The following is a 14,634-nucleotide window of genomic DNA, read 5'->3' as shown; positions in this document are numbered from 1 at the left end:
TCTTTGTATTGTGCTTGAAAAGATGTACTGACCATGAGTTGCACCTGAAAATCACTAAATATTGGAGTGATCCCCAGCCACAAGCATATATGCCCTAAGAACATTTAATCTAAGATCCTTTAGCTCTGGTCTGTTTCCTTTCCCTTCCCTGCACCCCTGCTTCACCTGCCCCTTCCCACCCATGAAGTAGAGGTGCCACGTGTGGAATGCTTTTGAGGAATGCTCTGTGTTCAGATGGAGACTGAATTTTTTTCAGTTACCGTTGTCTGGCTCCTGAGCCTGTAGTATACTTGCCAAAACCCCATTCATCACCACAATTCAAAGTAAGAAAAGAGTAGCCACTCTGCATCCATTCTGATTCACTGCCTGGTTTTTATTAAGTCTTAACCATCACTGAAAGGTTTTTAGTGTTAGGATAACTCCAAAGTGAAATGCACAAGTCATTGATGTGGCATATAAAAAGCAACAAGAACTACCACAGGCAGACTCTAGTCCTGTGGTTGTGGAGCTTGGTGATGGTGGTGGAGGAGGCAGTTTATTTTTTCTCATCTCTAATTAGCTGGTAATTTGCTTCTATAAGAATGAAAATTATGTACGTAGTCTTAGAAACAAACCCCAAACTTCTAACTTTCTTTTGTTCTTTCCCCAGCAAATACTCCAGCTTCCTGCAGGTTCTTTGGGTTGCCTGTGGGATAAAAAAAAAAATAACTCAAAAATTAACTTGTGGGGATTTCTAAGTTAAACTTTGCCCTGTCCTTTTCCCAGTTGGACAGCTTAGAGAAGGTGAATTGGCTGTTGCCCTATGTTAAGGCTAAATATAGTAAATGCAGCTGTGTGGGCTCCAAATTGTGTGGAAAGCCTGGTTTTCCCTTTCTGTATGTGTCCCTCCCCTATGAACTGAAAAGAAGCCTGCACTGTCATGCACTGGCAGCATGTGTGAGGTGATCCACTTGCCTTGTTACCAGTGACCTGCTCTCCAGTGTCTTCCTGCTGAAGGACACATGCTGGTGCTGAGCAGGGAGCAGTAGTTTATGCACTGTAATTTCTTGTACTAGATTTAACTACTCTCTTGGCAAAGTAATTACTGAGGTTTAAATACTGCTTTCACTGACCATGCCAGCTCTGCATGACGTGTAAAGAGAAACCAAGTGTTCTGTGACCCCCTCTAGACTTACAGACTGTCTTCTACGTGATGCTAACCCATTATGTGGTGGTGGTGGCAGTGAGATGCACTTACTCTTAGATAACCATTCTACCTTGAACTGAGGTGGACTGGGGCACTGTGTGGCATCTGGAACCCGTGCATGGTCACAGTCTCCATTCATGCTCTGACTTTGGTGTTTTTTTGTTTTTGTTTTTTCTTTCTGCATTGGTGTGCTGGGATCGGATCCTGCTTACCTCCCTCTTCTTACAGAGATCCTGATATAGACGCCAGATTGGGAATGTAGCAGGGCTGGGTCTTCTCTTCCAGTCCCACTAGACACTATGGTAACTAATCAAGTTGGTGGTTGCTGTTAATACCTGTGTGTATGTGTACACATTTCCTCTTCCTTTGCTGACTAACCAGTTAGCTCTCTATTAACATAACTTCACTGTAATTTGTGCTGGAGTCTGTTGGTAAAGGGATGGTGCATTTCACTGAGTGCTTGGGTTTCATTGTCTCCTATCTAACCGGGAGGGGATTGCTGCTTACCCAGATGGTGTCCCTCCGTGTCCTCCAACAGTGAACTTGGTTAAAGCACAGGAAATTCAGAGCCCTTTCTGTGTCAAAGTAGAAGTAAATTCCCTGTGTTTTTCTGGCCCAGACAGCTCAGGTGCTTGAAAACTTGCAATTATTTAAGTGCATTAATTGTTCAAACCTGAGTTACGCCTTTTAGATAGTATAGTTCTGAGGAATTTGGTGAATAAAGCAAACAATTCATAATTTCATCATTTTCGTAACAGAATGGCTGCTTTGTCTCTGAGGCTGTAGAAGCCCCCTTGCCATGAAGCCCAGGGCAATACATCTTTTTCACCTTACTCTGCTGCATGTAAGCTGGAACTAAGTCTTCTGTGGTTAGACTTACCAAAGGATAAAAAAATTATTGCCCTGTGAGGAGGTGGTCTGCTAAATGTCACTGTCTTTGTTTGCTTCTGTACTTGCTTTGTACACTGTCTGTCTACAAAGATTGGGGAAAAAGATGCCCAGTGGTCAGAGGGCTGTGGTACCAAAAGGAATTCCTGTGTGCTGTTAAGGAGGTGGCTTGTTTTGTTTCCTGGGTGCTTGGGTACAAAGGGGTAAGTCTCGCATTTAGAGACCCATTACTGTATTACCCAGAAGCTGCTAGCAGTAAGTTCAAGGGCATTTGCTCATATACTCATTTGCTCATTTATCTGTCTGTTAAGGGCTTGTTTTCAGTCCTGCTTTAAGCAGGTGAAGAAAAGTGAACAGAGTGAAAACTGGCAACCTTCTTTTAGGGATGTTAGTTCTCACCACAGTTTTCTTGTTTGAAAACCAAGATTTGCCTGATTAGATACCCAGGTAGCTGTATCAGGGCACCTTGCTTAAATGACATAATGTGTGGTTCTTAAAGTAGTTGCTCTGGAGACTTGTGTCTGTTGTGAGTGAGTAGAATTATTTTGGGATTGTAGCCTAACCAAAACCAAGGAAACTAATGTGGAGTTTGGTAGGAAGTATGGATAGCTGGTGGTTCTGGCAAGTGTTCACTTTTGACTGTCACACTTGTATAATACTTGCCTCAATGACTGCGACTACTTAGCTTATAGTTAGAAAATAACTGCTGTTTACCACTGAAGCCTCAGCGAAGAAAACATGTGAGTTTAGACATATTGGTTTAGTTGAATGGGAATATCTAGGGAACAGGGGGTTGGAGGAGCTGCTGTCCTGTGTTAATAGTTGTTCCTTCTTGTTGCTTACCAGTGGGACTATGGGAAGAAGGCTAGAGAATTGCCTGGGGAGAGATGGAAAATTGTACATGTTTATTTCAGAATCCATTCTGTTCATTTTTGCTTTGGCATAATATGCCACATTCACCTGGCCATCACTCATTTTTTGGTTTTGTTCTTTTTTTGTTTGTTTTGTTTCTTTTGTGTGCCTCTTGAACATTGTCATGCAAACTCTGCTCTGGCACGTCATCAGCTGCAGTACATCTGAGAGCTTGATGTCACCGGTTAAGCAGGCTTCGCAGAAGTCGCCCTCTGACACGGAGGGTCTGGTAAACAGCGTGCCCACCAGATCACACCAGGTAAACTGCTCCCTGCAAGGAAGATTAGTGGGCAGTGGGATAGCTGTTTAATGTCGAGACACCAATTAGCTACTGGGTGTGCAGTCACCCCATAAAGCTGCCTCTAGAGTTCTAGGGGTGTAATGGGAAGGGAGTTTACTTGCTGTCTTGTCACTGTGGAAAGTACATGGTCTGTGGCATGTTCTTCCTTTGCAAGGAAATGAACCACCACAGTGCAAACACTGATTAGCAATGATCAATCTGAAGATGACTCTTGCTGCTGAGAGCTTTCCTCTACTGAGCCACCCAGCTTTTGTGGCCTTGAAATGGCCACACTTTGTCTTGTGGTTGCTGTTAGCAAAGGTTTGCTTACTTTGAAGGAAGGATACTCTTATCCAGACTTGACATCCCCTGGGAAATGAAGTCGCAGGGAAGAGAATGTGAGTCAGACAGGGATTCCTCACAGTATATGATTACCTGTTAATAGTGTACAGGATTTCCTTATTTTTAAGCTGTTTATCACCTCTTGATTTATCTATTCCCAACAGTTTTCGTGTGGAGGTATAGATCCTGAGTGAGTTTAAGTCCAAAATGGACTTCTTCTTAATTAGCCACATCTTAGCAAGTGGCTGCAGAGTAGTGTGTGAACTGACAGGTTTCTAAATCAGAGTTAATACCTAGTTTCTTAATCCCCCCCCAAAATAATACATAGTGGGGATGAATGTTAATGTGTTAACACTGCAGGAAAAAAGTACAGTGCTAACAGTGAGCTGGATGGAGTCAAAGACCCTAGTCTGTTGGGCTTCCAGTCAGTTTTGAAAGCATCTTGTTCTTGGCAGGTGCAGTATTTCCAGAGTTTTAGCACTTAGGCCCACAAAGTTTCCTACTGACTTGGGAGAACAGTTATTCTCTGAGCATGAAGACAAGATACTCAGGCTTTAAGATTTAAAAATAATTCACGTTTTGATTGGAGTAGGTCTAGTAGCAGCTGGCTGCCTATAAGGTCTAGATAAAGCTTGTCTTTTTTACCTCATGGGAAGGGCTTCTACAATGGGTGATCCCTCCTCCCTTTCTTTCCCTCTCAAAAAAACCCATTTATGTGTGGGGTGTATGTTGCAGTAGCTGTTGGAGTCAACTTTCCTAGGTTAAAAGACCAAGCTGTTTTATCAAATTACTGTCACAGTATGAAGCAGTACATTCAAGTGCCTGAGAGCTGTGTGGAGGTGGAGTTTTGCTGTTCTGCACTTACATCTTGAAAGCAAAACTTCTATTATCTTCTGTGTAACATTTTGGTGTAAAAACTTGCCATGCTCTCACCCTTCCGTGTCTGCAGTGTTCTGAGTCACAATATGCTGTAAGAAACATGTCAGAGTAAATCCAAACTTCATAAAGGTAACTTAGAATCAGTGTGGTTTTGCTCTTTGTAATCAGTTCAGCCTGCTTATTGCTTGTTAGAGTCCTCTTCCTGCAGGTAAGTTCCTGAAGGAAATATGGCAGATGTCTTTGTTCAATTTTGGCTTAGGGTTTCGGGGTTTGGGTTTTTTTGGAGGTTTTTTTTTTGTTGTTGTTGGGTTTTTTAAATAGTTTTTTTGCATCTCTTTTGTTTGTCAAAGAGAGCTTTGTCTGGATTTTCTTTTCTTGGCAAATATTTGTAGCAGCAAGTGGTTTCTCTAGCTTGTGTTAAGCATTTGCCCTAACTTACAGAACAGTGAATAAACATATTCTCTTTTCTTTAAAGAGATCCATAACAAAATCAGGGTAGATCAGATTTTGAACAGATTGCTTAAATTAGTGAGGAAACTAAATTTCAGTAGATGACACATTTTTACCTTGAAGCCGTTTTTCAAGTGGGTTTCTTGGGGTTTGTTGGGTTTTTTGTTTGTTTTTGGTGTTTTTTTCTTTCTTTTTAAAGGGGTGATATCATCATGCAAATTAACATATTTGAAATCTAGCACCACATACAAGTAAAACCTGGTATTTCTTGTTAATGAAGAACTTAGTTGTAGTATTCAGGCTGTTGTGTAGGTGAAATGCTGATATTTGGATCCCTGGCAGTTCCCAGGAGCTATTGCAGGAGGATTGCTGATTCAGGCACCCTTCTGTGTCTTGAATTGCCTGGCAGTTCTAGACCAGTGGTTCACACAGTCAGTGCTGTGGTCAAACAGTAAAGGCCTGTGGACTTCCCTGTAGCCTTTTACTTGGTAGGATGTGTAGGAAATGACTGAATGCTTCAGGCTTCACAGGTGGAGAAGAACTGTGAATACAGATATATCTGCCTCTGCAAGTTAAAAACAGTCCTAGGAGTGTTCACTCTTAAAGAGTGGCATTGAAATTAAATTTATTAAATTAATTTTAGTCATTTTGTTATTTATGTATCAGTTAAAGAATCAGTGATTTGTCCACATCACTTCTCAGCTGAAAGTGCACTAAAGGCTGCACTTCCTATGTGTTTTGGGTACAGGTTTATCAGGCATGCACCTTGCTTTCTATATTGCCCAGAGTGCTGAAAGTATGTGTATCTGATTTTGTGAATGTTCAGCTGGTTGAATCAACTCCATTTGTTTTCACTGTGGCTTCCTTCTCAGCCTGTCAAACTTGTTAAATTTGTTGTGTCCTGTCAAATTTGTTTGTAGTGTTTCTTCTCCATGCCATTGTTCTGTAGTGACTCATATCCTACCATGACTGTTACTTGGATGAGTGAGGGAAGCATTTCCAGCAAAGACAAGAACTATATGTGTTTCCCACATGGGTGTCCCTGTTTAGATAGTAATCTAGCTTGCAGCAGGCAAACTAGCTGAGTATTTATTTCTGGTCAGGCTGAAGGACCAGTAATCTTCAAGTGATAACTTACATAGAAGTGCATTCCTGATGCACAGAGCAGTATAGTGTAGAGATCCTAGAGCAGGTGAGTCTGTCAGTGTAGAACTGGGGATCACTAAAGCTACATTAACTTAAGTACACATCTCTGGCTTTGCTTTTTCTGGTTTAAGACATACCTGAACAGGCTATATTCAAGCTCTTTTCCAGGCTTTGAACTGGACCCCAGGACCCTGGGAAGGAGCAGTTCATGGTGCGAGGAATTTTGATTCAGATAGTTTTCCTGGAACCAGAATCTGTGGTATCTGCAACATCTTTCAGGATCTGAAAAATTTGAAATTACTATAGACCACTGTTAGATCATGATGGTCTAACTTTGTAATTCCTTTTCCTTTGCTGTCACTTGCAATTCATGACTGCTGACAAACCCTTAGCAAGGCATTGGTACACTTGCTACTCTTTCCCCTTCAGTTCTCAATGGAAAAATAGTCAGGCTTAGGGAAATGTTGGGGTTTATATGGCAGTGCTGGTCTGTTTTCTGCTTCTGAAGAGTCAGGAAGAGCTTTTTAGATTGAGGTGAAAGTTCTGAATTTTTAGATTTTTTTTTTTTTTTTAGCTTTTACTTGTGGAAAAGACTCTACAAAGATTCAGATCACTGGAGGTATCGAATGCAGGAAAAAAATATTGTCCTGGTGCTGATTATAATCAACTAGAAAATAATTTGGCAGCAAGTCAAATAGATGTAGCATTGTAATAAATTGCTGTCCCTCCTTTTCTCTGTGTTAGGTAATCTACTTGTTTAGCTGATAGTGAACACATTGAGACAATGATAGCTTGGTTTGGATCAGGTGATCACACCAGTAGGTCTCTCCACCACCACCTAACATGCTGCTTGCAGCAGAGTGACTATATTGGACCTCGCATAAAATTAGAGTAGTGGTAACATACTGATACTGAGTGATCCTGTTGTGGTAGAAAATTGACCTATCAGAATTATTTGAGCAAAAAGTGAAATGTCAGAATAAGTACTTTATGCAGTTGTGCTGTTCCCCCCGCAAATGATAGGAAGTGCTTTTGAGCTGAACTTATCATACCTGTGACATTAAAGCCTCTGGCAGATGAGACTTCTGGAACTGCTTACAGATTAACATTAGGGTAACTTTGCTTTCAAGTTTATATAGACACTGTACTCTAATTGGAACTAGTAATGTAATCCCGATACAGTGCTGGAGACCAGAACAATATGAGGCCAATGGCAGAAAAAGAAATGGAAAAAAAAAAAAGTGGCTCTAATGAGACTTGAAACCCAGAATTTTCTAAGACATCAGTGTCTTTTGAGCATTTTCTCAGTCTGTTATTTATATTCTGTGTTTTACATCTGCTCACAAGTTTTCATCCTTTTGTCCATCTCCCTTCTCCTTATTACTTGGGAAATACTTTATCTGGAAGGAAGAAAATTTGCATTTAAACTAGTTCTGAAAGAGAACAAGATAGTTATAAGGTGTGTGCTTTTGCCAATTCTGTTGGAGGAAAAATAGCTGTGCAGAAGCATATCCATGGTCCTTCAAGGACTTAACCTTCTCTGTAGAAGGTCTCTTTTAATCTCTGGCCCCCAATTGCTTTGGAGGATAGATCGAAGATTTCTAGGTCAGTTCCATACAGGTGTTTTCTAATTTGGCAGCATACCTAACAGCTAAAAAAGCTGCAACCACACTAAAAGATCTCTCCTTGTAATCACCCTGCTCACCTACTTCCAAATAGGACAGTCCCTTTGCCTCCTGGATGAGGGTGTATGGCCTCTGCTGAAGTCACCTGGTAGGTGGTTGCAGCCTTCTGCTGTGTGCATGTCAGTTGAGGCATGCAGAATTGGAGCTACAGGTCAGACCTTTCCATAAAGAACCCATCTCTCTTGTTGGGTACCTACTCTTTATAGGCTGCAGTCCTGTCCTCAGCCTGTCTCAATTAGCTGCAGTTTGCTTTCCTGAGGGCTGTGTTTTGGAGGACGTGGTGCTTTAGGAAAGCGCTGGCATGTCTGAAAGATGGTGCTATAATGCCCTCCACTGTACCCCAGCAAATATAATGAAGGTGTGTGGCCATGCTTGCCCAGTATGTCTGTGGAGATGCTCACTACCTGGGTTGGCTCGGAAGTCAGGTAAGAGTTCTGCATTACTGCAATGTTTTAGTGTTTTCTGGCTCATTGCTGTGTCAGTCTTGATTCCATCACTTGCTTGGGCAGCGACTGGTGATGTAAGATGGCTGCAGGTTTATTCTCTCCCTCTTGGTACGGCTGTGCTGGGATTTACAGGAATTGAGTAGCAGTATGGGAGTTATACTCTGCTGTCACCTGGTAAATCTGTAATACAGCTCCTCTTGAAAAATATCTGTCCTGCATCTAAGCCATGCATCTGCTCCATAGCATGTAAGAATTGCTGCTTTTCAAACAAAGGATCCTAGATTTTGCTTTTTGTGAGATGCAAGCAGCTGTAGCAGTGTTCAAGGGAGGAAACAGTGCAGTTTGGCATGCTCCTGACAGGAGAAAGGTGACAGATTAGATTTCATTTGAGGTGAGGGTTCATTCTACCTGCTTCAAAGTGCTGTTAGCAGTCATAAAAGCTCTGTGGTCTTGCTTTAGCTTTGGTCTTGCTGTAGCCCCTGCAGAAGGAAGAGGCAATATGGCCTGTTCTGAAAATACTGACTGTGCTTTTTCATTCTGTTTCTAGGGCCCAGTCATTTATGCGCAGTTAGATCACTCCGGAGGACAGCACAGCGACAAGATTAACAAGTCAGAATCTGTGATCTATGCTGATATTCGGAAGAACTGATATGAGATCCTAAGCTATCCAAAGGAAAACACACATTCAGACTGGAATTGCTTGAACAAGATTTGACCCAGAGAACTCACATGTGGCCTTTGATGCCTAGGCTAGGACCAATGCATGTGCATACAGAGGGAAAGATATATATGTATTGTGTGTAAATAGCCTATTTAATCATACAGAAGTGAGACCAATGTTGCATGTGAAATGTGGTAAGAATTTTGCTTACAAATTGCCAATATTCTTTTTTGTATCTAGTGTGATGAGAGAGAAAGTGAGAACTCGCATCACAATTTTAAAATATTTTTATCTTGATTATTAATGGAAAAACTGGAAGATGCCTGAAGAGTCTAGATTAACCTGGAGAATCTTTCCCTGCCCCCCCGTCCCCCTCCAAGGCCTAATAGCTGAGGTGAATATAAAGAAATCTTCTTTATATTCAGAGTTCTTTATCTGTATAGGGTATTCATCTTTTGTTGCTCAGATTCTCAGTACAAGCTGTCTTCTTAAACTAGACACTATTGCTTGGTTTTATAAACCATATCTAGCTATCAGAAATGTATGCCTTAGCAGTGTAAGTGAAGGAAATGTTTAAGCCTACCTGACCTGTGTAACACAAGTCACAGAACCGTTTACTTCCATATTGAGCCCACCTATTCAAGCTCAGTCCTTTAAGATACAGGTATAGTGTTGATCTAATGAATTTTGTGAAATGGTAGCTGACCTGTGAAAACTTACAAGCCTAGTGAGTTAAAGGAGTAGGAAGCTGTAGCTGTAGGTGGTTGCTTCAGACTATTGAACCTTTCAGTGCTTCTTCCTCAAAGATCTGTCACTTCATATGTGAAAAAGGGCTCCAAGGAATCTGGAAGCTCTAGTACTCCCTTACGTTTCTCCCATAGTTCCACTATCACTTCCATAGAGATACTTTATCTGTTCTTAAAAGCCTTGTAGTGAAGGCTGAATGACCTCTGGAAGAAATCTAGGGCTGCACTCTTTAATCTTTTTAATGTGTGTTTTTGTGTAACCTATATTTGCACAGAGGATGCAGAGGGCAGTTTTATTTTCTTCCTCTCTGCAGGTCAACAACTTGAATATAATTTTCCAGCTTCTTGTTTCCAGATTAAATTCCTTGTAGATTGCTAAGGATTTCTATCCTTTTGTGCTGAAGAGGATCTTTCTTTAGCTGGCTCATTTGTATCCTGAAATCTAATGCTCAAAGCTAGAAGTGGCATTTTGGCTGAGATCTTACAGTAGCATATAGTAAAGGATTTCTGTTTTGTGCATCCTAATGTGGTATTGTTTCTTTTTGTAGCCGCAAATAATACTCAGTTTTGTCCACCAGAACCCTTTCTCTCTGATTCATTTCCTAGTTCAGTCCATTTCAAAGGATCAATCACAGAATGGTTGAGGTTGGAGTGGGTCTTTAGAGATCACATAATTCAAACCCTTCCTCCTCATGCAGGGTCAGCTAGAGCAGGTTGCTCAGCACTTTGCCCAGTTGGGTTTTGAGTCTCTCCACAGATGGAAGATTTGGGCAACCTGTAAAAAAGTGTGTTTCCTTGTGTTCAAGTGGAATTCCCCCCTTTCCATCCCTTTCCCCCCCTTTCCATACCTGTTTCCCCCTTTTGTGTTTCCCCATTTCTGTCTGTTGCCTTTTGCCCTACTGAGAAGAGTAGAACATCAGGAAGAACTTCTTTACTGTAAGAGTGACAGAGCACTGGAACAGGTTGCCCAGGGGTATTGTGGAGTCTCCTACATTGGAGATATTCAAGGCCCACCTGCATGAATTCCTGTGTGATGTACTCTAGGTTACCCTGCTCTTACAGGGGGGTTGGACTAGATGATCTTTCGAGGTCCCTTCCAGCCCCTGTGATTCTGTGATTCTGTACTCTTCATTCCCTCCCGTCAAGTATTTAAAGACACTGCTAAGATCCCCATAAATCTTCTCTTCTTCAGGCTGAACAGTCCCAGCTCTCTCAGCTGATTCAGAGGAAACTCCAGGAACAAACTTGCCAACAAAATTTTCAAGCTGACAAGCAGGTATTCTTTATTGTGTTGCCAGGAGACATGGGGGATAGCTCTTCCTAATGTGTGTTCCAGTATTGCTATACAAGCCATCGTTATATAGTCCCTGGGCATACATACATATTTATGAGGCTATGTATGGATTACATTATTTTCCAGAAAGTTCCCCACATGTGTACAAAAATGTGGTGGTGGTCTCTGAGGGTCGTTTACTTCTTCCATCACTTCTGGCAGTCTTTGAAGCATGTGCAGTAGATGCTTATACCAGTTTAATTGGTTTGTTAGCACCAGAGACATAATAATCCTCCTATCCCCTCCTACTTTCAGTTAGTTTAACTGTAGCCCATCCTGGACACCTGCCATTCCCAGATACTCCTTATCCCAGTGTCCTGTTCTTCTAGACTGTTTTTCTTAAAACTATGTCAACTATAACAATTTATCTTGTACAAGAATTCTCATTATGTTCTCTAGCTGTACTCTATTTTTTTTCTATGTATCATGCACTTCAGTAATTTTTCATTGCTACTGTTACAAAGCCATCAAACTTACAATTGCTTAAAACTAATTCTAAAGGCTTATATATTCCATTTTGAGATTTTGTGCCCCCCCTTGTTTCACAGCCTTCCCTGATATGAAAGATGCCCCAATTCCTTTATCATCTTTGTGGCCCTGGACTGGACTTGCTGCAGTTAAGTCCATATATCTCTTGTACTGGAGAACCCAGAACAGGATGCAGTGCTCCAGGTGTGGACTCACCAGTGGGGTATAAAGGGAAGGGATCACCTCCCTTGATTTGCTCTCAATACATTGTGTAATGCATCCCAGGATACCACTTGCCTTCTTTGCAGCAGGGCACACTGCAGTCTCATGTTCAGCCTGGTGTCCACCAGGATCTCCACAGGGCTTTTACTGCAAAGCTGCTAGCCAGGCAGTCCCCAGCTGCCCATTAATAATCAACCCCTTGTACTGGTTGTTCCTCTGCAGGTGCAGGACTTTGCATTTCTACTTCTTGAACTTCATGAAATTCCTCTTAGCCCAGTTTTTTAGCCTATACAAGTCTGTCTGAATGGCAGCACAGCCATGTGGTATGCCAGCAACTCCTCCTGGGTTTGTATTGTCTGCAAATTTGTCTTTGCTGAAGTTATATTATGGCTTTTTCAGACATCGTCTTCAGTTTAACAGTTGAAAACTTGGTTTGAATTCCTGTCCTTCAGTGAGTTTGCATTACTCTTAGCTTGATATTTGTAAACTTGAGCCAGTGTTCCACTGTAACATCAAGTAAATAAAAAATTGTTTTAGGCTGATGGCAGACCCTTTCAGAACCACAGCAGATAATCCTTTAATTATCACAGTGTGTACAGTGTTGGTTTTGTTTTTTTGTTGTTGTTTTGTTGTTTCCCCCCCCCCCAACAAAGTTGGGTAAGCCAATGCTATATTATTCTGTCAGGAACAGACACTCTTTCCTGGTAACACCTGCTTTGTTAGAAGTCTCATTAAGATAAGGATGAATCCTGCCGCTGCTGCTTTCCTTATCTACCAGTTGTTACTTGCCAACATTTGTTTTACACTTAGTCAGAAATGAATGCTTTTGACATGATTGGTGGAGAAACTTGATTTTGATCTGCCTGTGTTCATCCCTGTGCATCAGTGTCTTTCTCCCCGGACATTTTAGAGCAAGGGGGAGAAACATAATTAATGTAGCGATCAAAAACTTGCTGCTATGAGACAATAGGGCCATCCTTGGTTCTGGGGTCTACTGCTGATGTTTGGTTCTTTTCCTGCTGGAATATATTGGAGAATCTGAGCACAGTCATCATCTGATGCTGACTTTTAGAAACATGCTGATCTGGTGCTTACTTTAGAAGACATTCTCACCTGGCTGGTGCTAAGTAATTTTAGGAAACCTCTCATTGCTTTTGTTTAGCTACAGGTATGTTCATATTGCCTGTAGTGAGGAGGCTTTTGCAAGGCTGCTTACACCCTCTTTGTGAAGGCAGAATGAACTTATTCAACATTTTAAGAAAATACTTCCATCTTTCTAAAAAGAAATGGAAGTCCTGTCCCCAGGAATAGCAAAAATCAGTCCAAATCCCTCTCCAATGCAAAACTGTTGAATAATATATAATTTTTTTTTTTGTCATGGAAACATGAACAATGCAGCTGTTAAATCACTTACTTGGGTTGAAGTCAAAAGAACTTGAGGCAAAGAAACAAGAGACAACACTTGGGAACTTTCGGTCTCTGAAGTTATCTTAGCTTGTTTAATCATACTGTAACCTGTGCTGATGAAAGGGACTGATGCTAAGTTGGCTTACTTAGTAGTCTCAGGAGACAGAGGACTTCTACTCCCTGATGGCCAGCAAGCAGAGATTAAAGTCAGACAGGGTCATCATATCCTGATGTTATGGTGACCAGAAGTTTAACCCTGCTCTGCTGCTTATCTCTTAATTCTCCAATGCTGTTCTTTGCCAGTGGAGAGGAACAGTTTGGACTTTGAGGAGCACTGAGTGTGTTATCCTTTTACTGTCATAGTAGTAGTGATAGCTGTTTTTAAGACACTCTATTTTAGGTAGGCTTGCTCAGCTGAGGAGTAGGCAGCCTCTCTTGAAGCAGTAGCAAATAACTAAAACTTAAGTGGGTCGTTGCTCTTGGATAGGGGAGTTGGGGAAGGTCTGTGTAATGTTTCTCTTTTATTCATCATGCAGACAAGAGTGGGATCAATCTGAAATAAGTTTCTCAGCTGAGGGGAAAGAAAAGGTCTTTTATGGGTAAAAGTGACCTTCTGCCCATTGAAGGAGTGCAATTTTGGATTGCAATCCTGGGCTCTGGCAGCTAAGTCAGTCATCCCCTAGAGTCAGGGATATGAATGGCATCATTCATCTTCACTGTTCTTAACAGAACTGCTAAGTGGAACAGTTTCAGCTTATTTATTTATTTATTCTTGGCTTTTAACAGTAGATATATTCTTTCTTATTTTTGATTGCCAGAAATTAAATTTGAGAATTACAAATAATTATAAAGTATCAATCTAAGTAAAGTGGTAGCTGTACTCCGTACATCAAATCGCCATTGATCACAGTCAATGTTGTCTTCAGCACTTGTTTGGAGAGGGAGATGGTTGGCATTTTATGAAATGATATCAGAAGCCATTACAGACAGGCAAATATGTCCCTGTAACTAACTGAATGATGTTTCATTTATTCAAATGAAACACGTAGGAGACACATAGAATTTTGTTTTCTCCCAAAGCTTTAGTGATATTTCAATTTGTGACTAGCAAAGCTGGAATTAGGTTTTAAACTTTTTTAACTCATGAGAGTGGTTTAGGTAACCATCTGTCTTGTAACTGCAGTAAATGTGTATATGCAGCTTAGAAGCTGCATAGCCTTAGGGTGGATTCATTGAGGTCAAATGTGGGTCATTTGATTTATAACCACCTTCACTCTGTATTGAAATCTTGTCTTGGTATTTTATGTTATTAATGTATCTGCGTAGGACCTCAAATACAAATTGTTCTTGTGCAATAGGTGATGGAAATATTTTCTCTTTAAAACTATCAAAACTGAGAAGGTGTGTAAGACTTCTGGACCCCTGCAGTTCTTGTATTTGGGTAATGTTTTTATATGGGAGACTCCAAAATCATTTTAATAACATGCTCAACCATTATACTCTTCTTGAGGCTTCCCTCTCCCTTCTTTTCACTTATAACGTTAATAAGCCCTTTCATTTAAAGGTATTTTTGCACTCTAAAA

The 14,634-nt window shown here is 41.1% G+C and overlaps 1 protein-coding gene across 1 annotated transcript in view; it reads left to right on the top strand.

Moving 5' to 3' along the window:
• MPZL1 (myelin protein zero like 1) overlaps positions 1 to 11,095 on the top strand; it is a 40,376-nt gene extending 29,281 nt beyond the window's left edge. Inside the window, exons 5-6 of the mRNA XM_013127858.3 lie at positions 3,140 to 3,245; positions 8,762 to 11,095. Coding sequence (XP_012983312.3) covers positions 3,140 to 3,245; positions 8,762 to 8,863 — 208 coding nt within the window. The 3' untranslated portion in view covers positions 8,864 to 11,095. The remainder of the gene's footprint in view (positions 1 to 3,139; positions 3,246 to 8,761) is intronic.
• The last annotated feature ends 3,539 nt before the right edge of the window (positions 11,096 to 14,634 follow it).

This window comes from Melopsittacus undulatus, chromosome 2, assembly GCF_012275295.1.
Source record: "Melopsittacus undulatus isolate bMelUnd1 chromosome 2, bMelUnd1.mat.Z, whole genome shotgun sequence".
Lineage (NCBI taxonomy): Eukaryota > Metazoa > Chordata > Aves > Psittaciformes > Psittaculidae > Melopsittacus > Melopsittacus undulatus.
The sequence above is the reverse complement of the archived record's forward strand: the minus strand, read 5'-3'. Positions and strand labels throughout refer to the sequence as shown.